The 14,771-nt window shown below is 45.3% G+C and overlaps 1 protein-coding gene across 3 annotated transcripts in view; it reads left to right on the forward strand.

The window, feature by feature from the left end:
* Window positions 1-14,771, forward strand: part of ARHGEF9 (Cdc42 guanine nucleotide exchange factor 9) — a 371,451-nt gene that overhangs the window by 345,381 nt on the left and 11,299 nt on the right. For all 3 annotated transcript variants that reach the window (XM_084814164.1, XM_084814167.1, XM_084814165.1), the window contains exons 11-12: window positions 5,323-5,566; window positions 6,651-6,719. In XM_084814164.1, coding sequence (XP_084670290.1) covers window positions 5,323-5,566; window positions 6,651-6,719 — 313 coding nt within the window. The remainder of the gene's footprint in view (window positions 1-5,322; window positions 5,567-6,650; window positions 6,720-14,771) is intronic.

The following is a 14,771-nucleotide window of genomic DNA, read 5'->3' on the forward strand; positions in this document are numbered from 1 at the left end:
GAGTGAAAACATTCTTTTATCAGCAGGTGTACACCACGAGATATCGAAACAGTACTTTTCCTCCTCTCAGTAGGCATCTGAGCATGCTCAGTTCTGCTGTTCATCTGTAAAAGACAGCTGCATTCCCCCACCCCCTTCTTCAAAGGCAGTCCTGCAAAATATCAGTTAGAGTCTCATTTAGTGAAGTAACATCATTTAGCATAGAATCAAACTTCACAGTCTTCTTGCCCAGGGGCAAGAGTCTGGAATATAAAGCTGGTTACAAGTCTGGGGTCTTCTAGGGGCTCTTCTTGTAGCCCCCCTCCCAGATTAAATCAGCCACCTTTACTCTTTGTTAACCCTTTTTAGTACCAGATTAACACAATAGGTCTGAACTTACTGCATGCAGAGGGCTTTTGAAATTAAGCTGAGGGGCACATGAGGCCCACTCCAATGTACTCTAATATCACTGTATAAATAGCAAATAATAAATTCTAACAATAAGAGTGCTAAGGGGATGTCATGTCAGGATAACTGATTGGGTATGCAAACCATGGGAGTTATTTGGCTCTCACAGCATCAGCATTACTACTGTGAAACAGATTGGAGGGACAAATAGATAGAACCCTGTAAAAATGTTTGTGTTTTGATTATTCCTACTTCTGTTTTAACTAAAAATGGTGTATGCTGTATAGGCTGCTGCTTGGTTGGCTGTATGGTTTTTGTGTGATGGTTGCAGCAGCACCAGAAATCTCCTCACTTAAAAGCCTTACTCACTGTGCGTATTATACTTTGTTATCTAGCAGTGATAAGCAGCTTGTGGCCCTGCAAATGTTTTCGCCTACAACTCCCATGATCCCTCACCGTTGGCTATGTGGGCTAGGGCTGATGGAAGATGGAGGCCAAAAACTTGGAGGGCCACAAGTTGGCTTGAAGTCAACATTAGTCCTACTTAGAGTAGACCCAGCGACTAAGTTCAGTCGCATTCATTTCAATGGATTTACTCTAAGCAGTATTCAACCCTTAGTGTGTGTATGTATAACTCTTTATTGTCTGAAGCCAAAGGCCATTACAATTTCAAGTTAAAATAACAATTAAAATACATAAGTAAGAGACCAGAAAGAAAGAAGTAAAAAAAAAAGCAGATAAAATACATTACAGTAAAAATACAAAGGAGGAGAATTAAAATATTTATAATAAAACAAGAAAGTGACACTTCCCCCAAGATAATACCGTAGGCACAAGCCTTCCCCTGAGATTGGCTGGCAAGAGCAGTTTAATGCCTTGCCCTCAGCTTCCCGGCAGCACAAGCAAATTTGGCAACCTGTAGCGTAATATAATCATCATTACCTGCCAGCAAAGAGCATACCTGTTCCATAGGGGATCTATTTTCCAAAGAATTAAGAGTATACTGGACAAATTTGGCTCTTGGGGACTTATAGAGGGGGCAACGGAGGAGATAGTGATCAATATCCTCAACCTCACCGTGCTCACATATACAAAGTCGTAGATGGAATACGACTTTTTTAAATCTTCCATCCAGGAGAGTGGAGGGCATGCTCTGTATTCTCAGGGATGTAAATGATTTTCTTAGGGGAGCAACAGTGAGCAGAGTGAAGCAGCGCTCCAAGCCATACGTTGTTTTATACAGGGGATACCAGGTCAAGTATGACATATTGGAGATGGAATATAGATCTGGACATTGTGCATATAGGGAAATTCTTTCCTTGTAGAGCTGTTTTACTCTGTCAGTGTCAGAAGATGGTAAGACATCTGTACTAGTCCCATAGCTATATAAAATGTGTCTTACAGATTTTACCCAAGAATTTTGTGTTGGTGTTTGCAGTTGTTCTAAAAGACACTTTTTAGGTAAGCGGGAGTCATGCATGCACGACACCTTCAGCCAGTACAGAGCAAGTGCAGCATTATTGTAAGTGTTAAAGTTTGGGGGGACAGGGGGAGTGGGAATAAAACATATTTGCTTCACTTCCTTCCCAAGCAACTGTACAGCAAAGCAACTCACTAGAAACCACATTTAAGCACGTTTTCCAATCCCCCTTTTGTGTACCTCTTTTCTTGCCCACACTCAAAACATACCAACACGATACTTCTGTAGGTGAGCTGACAACGCCATTTGAGGTTCCTGTTGATCAGTTTGCCTCCCGCTGAGCCACCTGGCATTCACCTAAGTCAGCCAACTCTCTGCTGAATCCCTGATGCTCCACAAGTCAGCTATTGACATGACGGCATCACAGGGTTTGTTTTTTAACCTCAGCCTTAGCACCAGCCATCCTAAATGTGTCTCTGTGTTTGAATAAATCATCGTATGCAAATTAGCCTTGGCCAAAGACTCTCCTAGACTATTCACCATTAAATCTTGTTGATGTTTAGTCTATTTATGTTTCTAATTTCTACTTCTAAGATTAGCATTTCAGTATGGCATTTATCTTCATGGTGCTTTCCCCCTCAAAAAAGACTTGAAATCAGTTTTCCAAGAAATTTCAACTCCTTGCTGCTTGAATGGTCATGAGATCAACACCACGCAGCCAAAGATATGTTTCTGGCTTCTCTTGTAAAACATTGCCTTGGTTCAGTTCTGTTGAAATTGGCTATTTAAATTTTAAAGCTACTCCTTATAAAGTTATGCATTTTATATAATCAGCTTCTATGTGCTTTTCCCCCCTTTTCTGATGAGCTGGCTTTTCTGGGACCAGGTCATGTAAATGATTTAAGACAGTGGGGTCTGCTTCTTTTTTTTGGTTACACTGAGACTAGTCAGAAATGAATTCATTAGAAACAGCCAAGGACTTGTATACCTATAGAATAAAATTAAGATTTGGATGATCTACATTATATCTTGTTAAGTGAGTAGCGATGGGAGAAGCTCTGTTAAAAGATGGTTATTTGATAACATAGTCATTCAATATGCTTCTATTGAAGCATTTCCTGTAAGATCTCTCCAAAAATTTGCAGAGTGGCACATTCACCGACCTGGAATGAGCAACCAGCCTGGTGGCTAATGGCTCAGACAATACCAGCAAGTCAGAAGCAGGAATGGATACTAGCCATACTAGCTAGACATATCTAACTGTTCAGTAAGCAGAGGCATTTAAAAACAAAACAGCAAAACCTAAACTGTTAGAAATGGATAGAAAATAGCGATGAACAAAATCCCCCCACCTCCAACTCGCATCTTAATTAATTTGCTTGTTTCTCAGCATTCTCTGGGAAGGCTCAGGGGGGGAAAAATCAGATCATTCCAAGTTTTTGTGAGAGCACTCAACAAAAAACCAGACTTTGGGAGTTTTCCCCCAAGTGGGGTCAGAAAGAAACTCCCTGCTAGTTTCTCTCCAACCCCGCTTCCCAAGCAAACGTGGTAGGCAGGAAGACCAGCAGTAGAAAGAGCTCACTGCTGACATCAGAAGCCTTGTAGGCATCATAACATCCTGGACTATCATAAGCGTGTGCAGGAGCATCACCTGGTGCCCTCCAGATGTTTTGGGATGAAACTCCCATCTGCCCCAGCCAGCATGGTGAATGGTCAGGGATCATGGGTATTGTAGTTGAAAACATCTGGAGGACACCAGGTTGCCTATCCCTGATTTAGGGTGCTGTTTTCTGCTGAGCTGTGTGACATTTGTTGGTTTCTCTGCCTCCCAGCCCAGTTCATTGAATTGGGAAGCACAGGAAATTGTAACTTCTATGCATCCTGGCAGGAAATGGTGCTCTAAAGCAGGGTTGGGCAACTGGTGGCCTTCCAGATGTTTTGGCCTACAGCTCCCATCAGCTCTAGCCAGCATAGCCAATGGTTAGGGCTGATGGGAGTTGTAGGCCAACACTTCTGGAGGGCCACTAGTTGGCCACCCCTGCTCTAGAGCATACTTAGGACCATCCAGCTCTCTTGTTGACAGCATGCCCTCCCTACTGCCAGTTCCGCCTTCACAAAAGTCTGTTGCTTTAGAAAAGGAAGATAGATGAGAGGATGGAGGGGGGATTGATTGGAAGTGAACTCCATTTGAACTGGGCCTGAACTTCGGAGGGGGTTGGGCTTGGCTCCTGTTGGAGTCAGAATTTCCAGATTCCCTCAATTCTGAATTAGTCCCATCACTAATAGCAAACAATGAGAGCTACACACTGTGTGCACAATGGACTGTCCATTCCTTCCCCCTGCAGGTTCAAAGATACAAAGAACCTCGATCCTTACAAGGGTGGGCTGCTTCCATGGAGGTGGTCTGGCTGAATCAATGGCCAAAGGGACAAAATGAAATTGTGGGCCAGAGAGAGAGGCAAAGGTCAATTCCAGAAAGGCAATCCAGGCAGAGGAAGGAAGTGCAGGAAGAAGAGGAGCAGACAGAGCAGCCTTCTCCAACCTGGTACCCTCCAGATGTTTTGTACTACAGCCCCCAGCATTCCTGACCATTGGCCATGCAGGATGGGGGGATGATAGGAGTTATAATCCAACACATCTGGAGGGCATCAGGTTGGGGAAGGCTGCAGTAGGTCCTTTCTTGCCCAGACAAAGGGGGTCAAGGAATAGGGTACCAGCTCAGACCCTGGAAGGCCAGTGGCTCGAGGCTGATAGCCCTGGCATGGAGTGGCTACATGCAACCTGGAGGGGAGAAAAGGCAAGCCAATGTGAGCAACAGGCATATGTGAGCACCCTGGAATAGCAGGAAGAGAGGGTGCTCCAGGAGAGTGTGGGAGGGCAGGAGTTGAGAGGCAGGATTCTTAAAGGGAAAGGCACACTGGGAGAGAGAATGGGTAGAGAAGAGAGATGTGCCAATGATGAGGAAAGCTTGCTACTTACTAGCTTCCCATGACTGGTCCTCTCTCCATCAGCCCTTTCCCCAGCATCCTCTGGCATGCACAGAGGGCTTGGGAGAATGGCAGGGTCTTCTCTCAATTAAGTGGGGTATGGAGAAACAGTGGGGGGTCTCTCCTGTTGCTTGCAAGGGTCTGTTGTTGCTTACCTGCTGGAAAACTGCATTGGTGAGGAGCCATATGGTGCTGGGTGTCCTGCTCACCCGAAGGCTGGGGGCATTTGCCCCTGGCGGGTAGATTTGTGGATGCCTGGCTGAAGTTCATATATTGAGTAGGAGCTACCAGCCAATCTGGTATACAATATTGCTAAGGTGCTACGATACATTTCCCAGCAGTCTAGGGTTAAAGTTAAGGATAAGGGTCAAGGATGCCCAGCGACCAACAATCTCACCATCTTAATTAATAACCTTTCACATTCTAGTCTTCAGTTACTTTGTTAAATCTCCTGAGGATGTTATGGCGGAATTTGAAGTCCACCTAGATTTTAAAAAACCTTCCACCCCCACCCCCCTTTCCATGTAGGACCTGATAAGGAGAGACATCCTGTACTACAAGGGACGTATTGACATGGATCGGTATGAGGTTTTGGATATAGAAGATGGAAGGGATGATGACTTCAATGTGAGCATGAAGAATGCCTTCAAACTTCACAATAAGGAGACTGAGGAAATGCACTTATTTTTTGCCAAGAAGCTGGAGGAGAAACTGCGGTGGCTGAGAGCTTTCCGGGAGGAGCGGAAGATGGTACAAGAAGATGAGAAAATAGGTAAGGCCAGGGTTTCGATCAGAGGGAGTAAAGTTTGTTACTAATGCCCATCTTACCTGCTGTCCAATTTTTGAACATTGGCTTCTTACTGCAGTTTTTGAACATTGGCTTCCAAACCTTTCTGATCTGAGCAAAATCTTTTGTAAAAGTAAGCAACATATTGGTCTATCCCTTTATGACAGGGGTGGGCAGCCATCTTTCTATCTAGGTCTGTAGCCCCTCATAGATAATCTGCTGGGGACCACAGGTTGGTGCTGGGTGGGGCTGAATCCAGCAGTGAGCAGGGCCAGAACAAAGAAGATGGGTCAGCTTCCTTCTTTTTCTGTCACCCGCTTTTCTTTCTTCCCCTCTTCCTTCCTGCCCAGTGAGCTGCCAGGGACCAGACAGATCATTCTTGCAAGAGGTCTGAATGTATCACATGCAGAGGGCACGATCGCATGAAATTAGGCCGAGAACTGCATATGGCCCTGCAGGTCCAGGTTGCCCACCTCTGTTTTATGACTAAGCTTGCCCTCAACAGACCGGAATGTAGACAGAAGGCCATATATGTTTCCTTGAGTTGTAGGAAGCAAAGCCTGCCTTAGTTAGAGCTTCCCACCTGTTTTCTTATGGACAGCAGGGGGTTCCAATCGGAGGAAGAGCTGGCATAGCCTTCAGAACAGGGGCTTTAGCCAGACAATCTAGTTTAACATGTAAGCACAGGGCTGGGGAAGCTGTGGCCCTCCGGATGCTGTTGGACTACAACTCCCATCATCCCTGACAGTGGTTTTACTGGCTGGGGCTAATGGGAGCTGTTGTCCAACAAAAGCTGGAGAACAGAATGCTAGACTAGATGGACCCTTGGTCTGATCCACATGGCTCTTCTTATGTTCTTGTGGAGGGCCGCCAGTTCCCTAACTCCCTGGGTTAACTGGATTGGCAACAACTTAATTAGGGATAGTGCAATTCATTTAGAGGATTTGTGCACTACAACTTTACCAACAGAACTCTGCCCAAAGAATCTGGGAATTGTATTGTGACAAGGGTGCTAGATTTCTGGAACTCTCTAGTGTGTTCACTCCCCCTCCCCTTTTTCCCTCCCTAGGCTTTGAAATTTCTGAAAATCAAAAACGACAGGCGGCAATGACAGTAAGGAAAGTCAGTAAACAGAAAGGTAAACTACCTGTGCATGTTCTGTTAGGTGGGTGGAGGGGAGGAGGGCTTTGACATTCCTACCATTTCCTTTCCATATGGGTATATATGTGCAGCCTGATGCATTCAAAGTAACCTCTGGCATATGGGCATTCAAGCCAACAGGTACCTTTCCTCCACTATGTCCAAAGCCATCCAAATGCATTCCTCTCCATTCCCAAGAGGGCCAGGCAGAGCAAGTGTCAGCCTGCAGTCTGGATTACAGACTAAGGGGCCATGATTACAGACCGTCAAACCAGCTGTAGTTTAATGTGTATTCATTGAAATATTGTGATATACCTTAGCCATCCTATGGTGTATTATACTACCATTATTAATATTAATATAGTGTGGGAAAGTACCCAGGGCTCTGGACCCTCATAACACCTGATTACCTGCTACTAATGATACAGAGCAGGAGTGTCAAATGTATTTTAGCCCAAAGGCTAAATTCAGTTTTAGAGAAGCTCTCAGCGGGTGCATTTCGGTGGTGGGTGAAGCGGAGACAAAATACCCTAAATATCAGCATATTTTAGTTTCATGCCTTACTGACAGTAACTAAGCCTTAGGAGAAGCATTTCAACATTTTAGAATGGGAAACAAATCCACACAAAATCTGGGAAACCACAAATCAGGTGAAGGGGGTGGGCCCATGGGAAGGGGACACCCCAGAAGGGTGGATCAGGACCCCAGGTGGGCTGGATTTGGCCCCCAGGCCTGAGGTTCAGCATCCCTGATACAGAGACTGGGTCTTCCTGCAGATCGTTGTGGGGAGTGGGTAGGAAGAGACACTGAGGCACAGCAGCACATGTATTGTAGGCCAGAGTAAGGCCTTTGCCCGAGATGCAGAGAAGGGCCTTGTTCCAGGTCTGATGATATGTTCTTCTAGCCCACTCTTATTGTCAGTTCTGACTAGCAGTGGCTCTCCAGGGTCTCTGATAAGGGTCTTTCCTGTCGCCAGCTACCCGATCCTTCTAACTGGAGGTGCCAGAGATTGAACCCGGGATCTTCTGCATGCAATGCACGTGTTCTCCCACTGAGCTATGGTCGGTCCTCGAAATCTGGGGACGCTGCCCACAGTCACAATATAGCAATGTTTCCCAAACAGTGGAGGCCTGGAGCGCAAGTTTTTCCCTGGGTTAAAATGGGAAGCACAATGCGTTCTTACACATATATATGCACGAGCAACTTCCAGAACACCGAGCAGGTGCCTGCCTTATAACTGTGGGATAGCCCAGTTAACCTTACACCCTGGCATTCCACATTCCCCTTTGAGGCTGGGCTCAGGGATGGGACGGTGTCTTCTGGGCAATGGTGGTGCTTCTGGCATTTCCCCATTCCTGTCAGCTGTAATGCAGGCTGCTTCAGGGAGTCATGGTGTATTCATATTCCCTCCTCTTGAGATGATGCCACTGTCCATATAGTGGCAGAGAGAGGTGGGGCCAACACTACTTGGGACCTCTCTGCTCTGAGGACTGCCAAGTGATGGATGCATCCAACGTTTTGGCATAGTTTTGCAAGCTACACTTCTGCGCTTCTTCTGGGACCCTGTTGCATCCCAACTTCCTGTTAGGGAACCATTGGAATCTACAACACAGATTTGATGGTCCAGTGATCTAATGCAGCCTTCCCCAACCTGGTGCCGTCCAAATGTTTTGGACTTCAACACTATCAGCCCCAGCTAGAATGGACAATGGTCAGGAATGCTGGAAGTTGTAGTCCTAAACCTCTGGAAGGCACCAGATTGGGGAAGGCTGGTCTAAAGAAACATGAGACATCTTCATATGTTTTGTGTACAAAAATCTTACAAGCAAAGCAGAGTTTAAAAAGAGGCTTGCACAAGAAGACTTTCTATTCTCAGTGACTGCAGGAAAAGTTCCTAGCGGGTTGTGAACAGAACCTTGATTATCCCTAATGAAACTCAAGTCAGCCTGAGACACTGTAGGAACATTTCCAATTAAATTGCTTTAGCGTTTCATCCAGGCAAATACAGCATACTTAATTGTATTTATTTTTAAACATGGCAATTGCTCTGTGGTTTTCTCAGATTCTCTGTGGCTCCTCTGAAAAACTGGGATATTTTATTCATCGGGGCTCCTTTACATATAAAATTAATTAGCTTCTGTGTCCCTAGTCTATCAGACAGTGCTTCCCTGTGCAGAATTAGCCTCTTCCACAATATTGGGCATTTCTTCTATGATAAGCCGTCTCTGGGGGGTTTGGCTCAGAAGAATCAAATGGAATGAAACCGAATTGTGGTGATGTCGTGTTTTGTTTTCATTTTTACTGAAGACAGTAATGCAGAAATGACAATTAAATACTTCCTATATAAATAACAAAGAGTTAAGGACAGTGCAATACTTTTGGGGGCAGAGGAGGGGCACCCATGGCGGAAGAATGGCCACTTCCTCAGCTCAAGCTCTTATCTGCCAGGAAGAAAGGAGTTCCTTTTTCCTCACGCCCACACCCCACCACCTTTTGTTGTTGTTGAAAATTTCCACCCCACTCCAATTTCTAGGCATGTGTGGGGAACAAGGGGAGTTTGAATCTGGTGTATCCAAAGCCTCAGCTGATCCACTCCTGACATATCCCTAAAGCAACACCACTCCTGTTGCCCTTACGACCAACGGAGCACTGCCAGCGGAGAGCCACAGTGGCATAAACCTCTGCTGTCAAGGGAAGAGCTCCATGGGTGGACTTCCCCCTCCACTCATGGAGGGAAAGGTCTGCAGCATCCTATGCCCCCTGGAACCAATCCATAGGATTGCAGCCCAGCAGAATTATTGGGGCATAAGCATTTATAGGCTAGCACCTGATTCGTCAGCTGTGTCCAGCCTTCCCCAGCCTGGTGCGCTCCCAATGTGTTGGACTATAGTTCCCATCATGGAATTGGGTGAGGATGATGGCAGTTGTGGTCAAACACATCTGGAGGGCACCAGGCTGGTAGAGGCTGATGTAGTCCATGAAAGCGTATCCCCCATAATTTTGTTAATCTTTAAGATGCCACAAAATTGTTTTAACTGTGCCTGTAAGCTGCCTTGGAAAGTGCAAAAAGGCAGGAGATACATTTCTTAAATAAAGCACATAATAAAACAAACTCACTCTCTGAATTTAGTTAACTAGCACACAAAGAACAGAGCAATGATTTATCTCTGATGCACTCGTTTACATCATGCAGGAAGGTTTAAAAGAAAATATGGAGGATAAGTTAAAAAAAACAAAAAACTTCCCAGCAGTCTGAAGTTGTACAGTCCAGATTTTTTCCAACTCATTCTATGACCTAGAGACTTTAGTTTACATTATTGCAGCATTAGATGATAACCTCCTATCCAGGAAGACTTTTGTTCTTGTGGGTTCTTTCAGTAATTGTCTATTACATCCTTTTTAAAAAATTGTTTCCCTGCAGCAATTGTTCCCTTTTGCCATCTGCCTGGGGAATGGAGATCCTTGCTTCTTTTTTCTTGGTGATAGAGTTCTTAAGGAGAGAGAGAGAGAGAGAGAGAGTTTAAGGGGACGAAACTGAAACATACAACCTAATCTAACAGAGGTGAACCTGAAAGGACTAGACTCCTCCACAATGAACTGCAGTTTATTTCATGAACAATCATGCCACATATCCCCAAAGTATTAGATGGGAGATGAGTTGCAGACTGATTAAATGGAAATGTTTAGGTAACTGTTTGCCACGAAATATCAGGAAGAAGACATGAGCAGAATGATATCAGGGATGGGAGATAAACCCAAGGAAATCTGTGGGATGAATTTGATTGGTATATGCGTAAAAAAAATCCAAACCGAGGGGCTACTTTTTGTTGGGAAATACAGCTTCAAGGAATAGGGAAAACCCCTTAAAACAGTATGCTACTGTAAGTAAGGAGAATATCTTAAATAATCTTTAACCCTCCTGCATGATTGAGGAAGCTCCTGGCATGAATGCACACACAATTGTACACGGGCATCAGTAAAACACTCCAAAAAGATTCTTGAGGCAATCTTGAATGTGATCATATACATATTGCTTTGTTTTGGGGGAGGGGCAGTCTTTTATCAGCGGGCACAAAGCTATGGTTTTCCCAGTAGTAACGTATGGCTGCGAGAGCTGGACTATAAGGAAGGCTGAGCACCGAAGAATTGATGCTTTTGAACTGTGGTGCTGAAGAAGACTCTTAGGAGTCCCCTGGACTGCAAGGAGGTCAAATCAGTCAGTCCTAAAGGAAATCAACCCTGAGTGCTCATTGGAAGGACAGATACTGAAGCTGAAGCTCAAATATTTTGGCCACCTAATGTGAAGAGAAAACTCCCTGGAAAAGACCCTGATGCTGGGAAAGATTGAAGGCAAAAGGAGAAGGGGACAGCAGAGGATGAGATGGCTAGATAGCATCACCGATGCAATGAATATGAACTTGAGCACGCTCCGGGAAAGAGCGGAGGACAGGAAGGCCTGGCATGCTATGGTCCATGGGGTCACGAAAAGTCGGACACGATTTAACGACTGAACAACAACAACAACAAGCCTATTGGTTATGTAGGAGGGGGTGGGGAGAAGGCACAGAGAAACTGAAGGTACTGAAGACTGTGGCAAACTGCACACGCACAATATTCTCTTCAAATTTTGAGAGTAATTTTTTCCAAAAAGCAAACCATCACGGCAGGGAGCATTCTTAATGCTTCAGTTCCAGTATACAAACAAGCTGGGTAATTCAGAAATCTGTGATCCTAGGAGACATGCGCATGGGGAGAATTTCAGAAGAGTATCCCAGTTATACAATTTCTGGTCTTGGCAGTGGATTAGGACTCCTCCAAAACCGATATAGTGCGAGTGCGACTGGATTTCATGGATGTCCTGGGATTTGCACTTTTTATTGGATTGAGAATACCTAACCATGTTAGAGAACTTGTCTTAAGACAACACTGAACTAATTCTATACTTCCCCTAACTCCATTAGGCTTAAAGTAAAGAACACAGGGAAGATATTTCTTCCCAGAAGAGAATGTGACGTCCACTGATCGGTAGCTAGGCTGTTGGCTTAGAGTCAAAACAGGCATGACAGGGGACTGGTGACTGTGACTACTGACAGTTTTGTTCAATAAAGCAACCACAGGGTGTTCTGTTTTTTTATCGGAGTGGCAGTGCTGGAGGAGGGGTGATTAATTCCTTCTCCTGGGCTTTTCCCTAATCGAAAACTCCCCTCTCCACTGTCTGAAGCCATATTTATTAGGCCTTTTGTTGGGGGGCGGGGGGAGAGAAGGACAGGTATCATAGGAATTGACACTGGGTCATTTCAGGCTCATCTCCGTACAATTGGACCCCGTTATTCCAAACAATATTCCATCATACAGTTTCATATTTTTGGCATGAAATTGGAGTCGTGGTTGAAGCATGGTGGGGGATGGGTTTAAAGTGCAATCCTAAGCATGTTTGCTCTGAAGTATTCAGTGGGACTTGCTCTCTAGCAAGAAGATTTAGGACTGCAGCCTTAATTGGGCTCTGTCTGACCATAATACCAGACTGGTGAAGTTCTTTTTCCAAGTGTAGGAGAATGTTTAAAATGTCTGCCTGGGAGGTTGCTGTTAACAGAGCATTGTGCAGGGCCTGGCCCATGCAGGAATTGGGTGCCACTATTCACAGTTCCTGTATCATCCCACAAGGCTGCTCATGGTTTTACACTAGCAGCAGCCTTTGCAAGCAGGTCTTTGCTTAGCCTGTGGCCACCAGGCATGATGGTCCTAAGCAGTGGTGCCGTGGTGAATTTTGAAGTCCAGCGCTCATCCTGATGGTCCTGAAAGCCACGCCCCCAAGGAGTGTCCAAAAATTCAAGGAGCTGTGTGGATCCATATCAACAAACCAATTCTATCAGGTTTCATCTCTACCAGAAGCAGGTCTTTTATAAAGCTCATGGGTCTTAATTGCCCATTCGAGACCAGGCCAGTTTGTTTGTTTGTTTGTTTATTATTTATTTTTATTCATTCATTCATTCATTTCATTTCTATACCACCCAATAGCCGAAGCTCTCTGGGCGGTTCACAAAAATTATAATCCGTCTCTTTAAAATACTTTGCATTACAGCAGGGAACAATATATTGTTTCTGGGAAAGCTAATTTCCCCCAGGTACTGTGCAGCTAAGCTCAAAGATAACAAGGAATTCTGAGGAGATGGCAGATGATGTCAGCATCCCTGCTGATCAAAAAGTGCTGGTGCTGTGTCCCTGATTTTCTTCACACAGATCTTTTATCCTGCGATTGAGATTGTTTCCTCATGGAAGTTTATGGGATTCTTACATGATGCCACAACCCTCCAGGGCGTCTCCTGCACGAAATGCCCTTTGTTCCGTTTTTAAATAGATTGCAGATAATGAGCTATCAAATTACCCCATTGTGTTCCGCCCAGTTCCCTCCATGAAAAGATGAAAAGCGGCAAGAAAAGGAGCGAGATCAGTGAAAGATAACAGAAGACTCAGATATGGGGAGAAGGAGAGGGGAGAGGGAGGGGGGAAAGGAAGTGCATGAAAAAGGGAGTCGCTGTGATTCTGCATTTAAAACGGAAGCAGAAAGCCCATTTTTAAGCTGATGTAGAGATGCCCCCTCGCTCTACTGCACCATTGGTCTTAAGCTCCTAACACTAGGGATGTACGGACTGTGTAAAATCCACTCCGTCTGTGTTTCATGGATTTTCAGGTGCCCTTCATTCTGTCATCCACTCACAGATGGAGGCGAATTTTTTTTTTTTCGTCAAGTGTAAAAATACTAGGGATGTCAGAGAATTCTGCCACGAATCTCGGGGAGGCCGAATGCCAGCACATTCAGCCCCCCGAAATCGGTGGTGGAACGGTCTGCCCCCCCCGTCCCCCCGGGACAGGACTTAACCTGGGCGGATCTTCCTGGTGGCGGCGGCTCCGGCGGCAGTGCGGCGGTGGCAGCAGCAGCCGGTCTTCTGACCGGCTGCCGCCACCGCCATTTCCAGTTAAAAAAAAACAAAAACAAAAAAACGTGATAGACTACATAAAGATTTACGTAGCCTATCACGGCTAGATTTTTAAAAAACACCATGATAGGCTACGTAAATGTTTACGTAGCCTATCACGGCTGATTTAAGAAGAAGAAGAAAAAAACATGCGTACGCAAATGGCGGCGCCCATGGGCGCCGCCATTTGCGTTCCTTATTTTGGCACGTCTTAATCTACATAAACATTTACGTAGACTAAGACGGCGAAAATAAGGGGAACGCAAATAGCGTAGATGCTACACTATTTGCGTTCCCCTTATTTTCGCCGTCTTAGTCTACGTAAATGTTTACGTAGACTAAGACATGCCAAAATAAGGAAAGCAAATTTGCGTACGCGTGTTTTTGTTTTTGTTTTAAATCAGCTGTGATAGGCTACGTAAACATTTACGTAGCCTATCACAGCTGACTGCAGGGACGCAAACGGCGGTGGCTATGGCCGCCGCCATTTGCGTCCCTGCTAGCCAGCGGCCAGATGTCCAGCCGCTGGCAGAGCCGGCCGGCAGAGCCGGCTGGCGGCTCTGCAGAATCCCTGCAGAGCGTAGCAAGGATTCCGGGGGGAGGGACAGAACGCCTCCCCCCCAACCATTAGCATAATCCCCGAAAGGTAAGTGATTTTCGTACATCCCTAAAAAATACGCAAATAATTACTTAAGAGGTTTCGTAAGAATTTACATAATTTACCTTAGTATGTAACATTTAGCGTATTATCCCCCATTCCATTCAACTTTTCCTCAGCAGAAACCTCTGTATTTTCCTACTAATAAATATGCATACATTCTGGGAAAGTTAAAAAAACATCAGAAAGTCCATGGACTCCGCGCGGCCTGAGCTGGGTGCTCCGCGGCGTATTCCACAGGTTGGATTCTTAGAAATCTGAGCTCATTTTAATCCATCTCAAATTTCTCCAGCATCCCTACCTAACACCTTGCAAATTCACCACCACCACCACCACCACTGAACAAGAGGCTGTTTCCTTCTTCTAAGATGTATGTTTGGATTGACAGATTGGTTTGGATGCATAGACCACCCTG

Source organism: Heloderma suspectum, chromosome 9 (assembly GCF_057233095.1).
Source record: "Heloderma suspectum isolate Gila_16-S chromosome 9, 16-S_ref, whole genome shotgun sequence".
NCBI lineage: Eukaryota > Metazoa > Chordata > Lepidosauria > Squamata > Helodermatidae > Heloderma > Heloderma suspectum.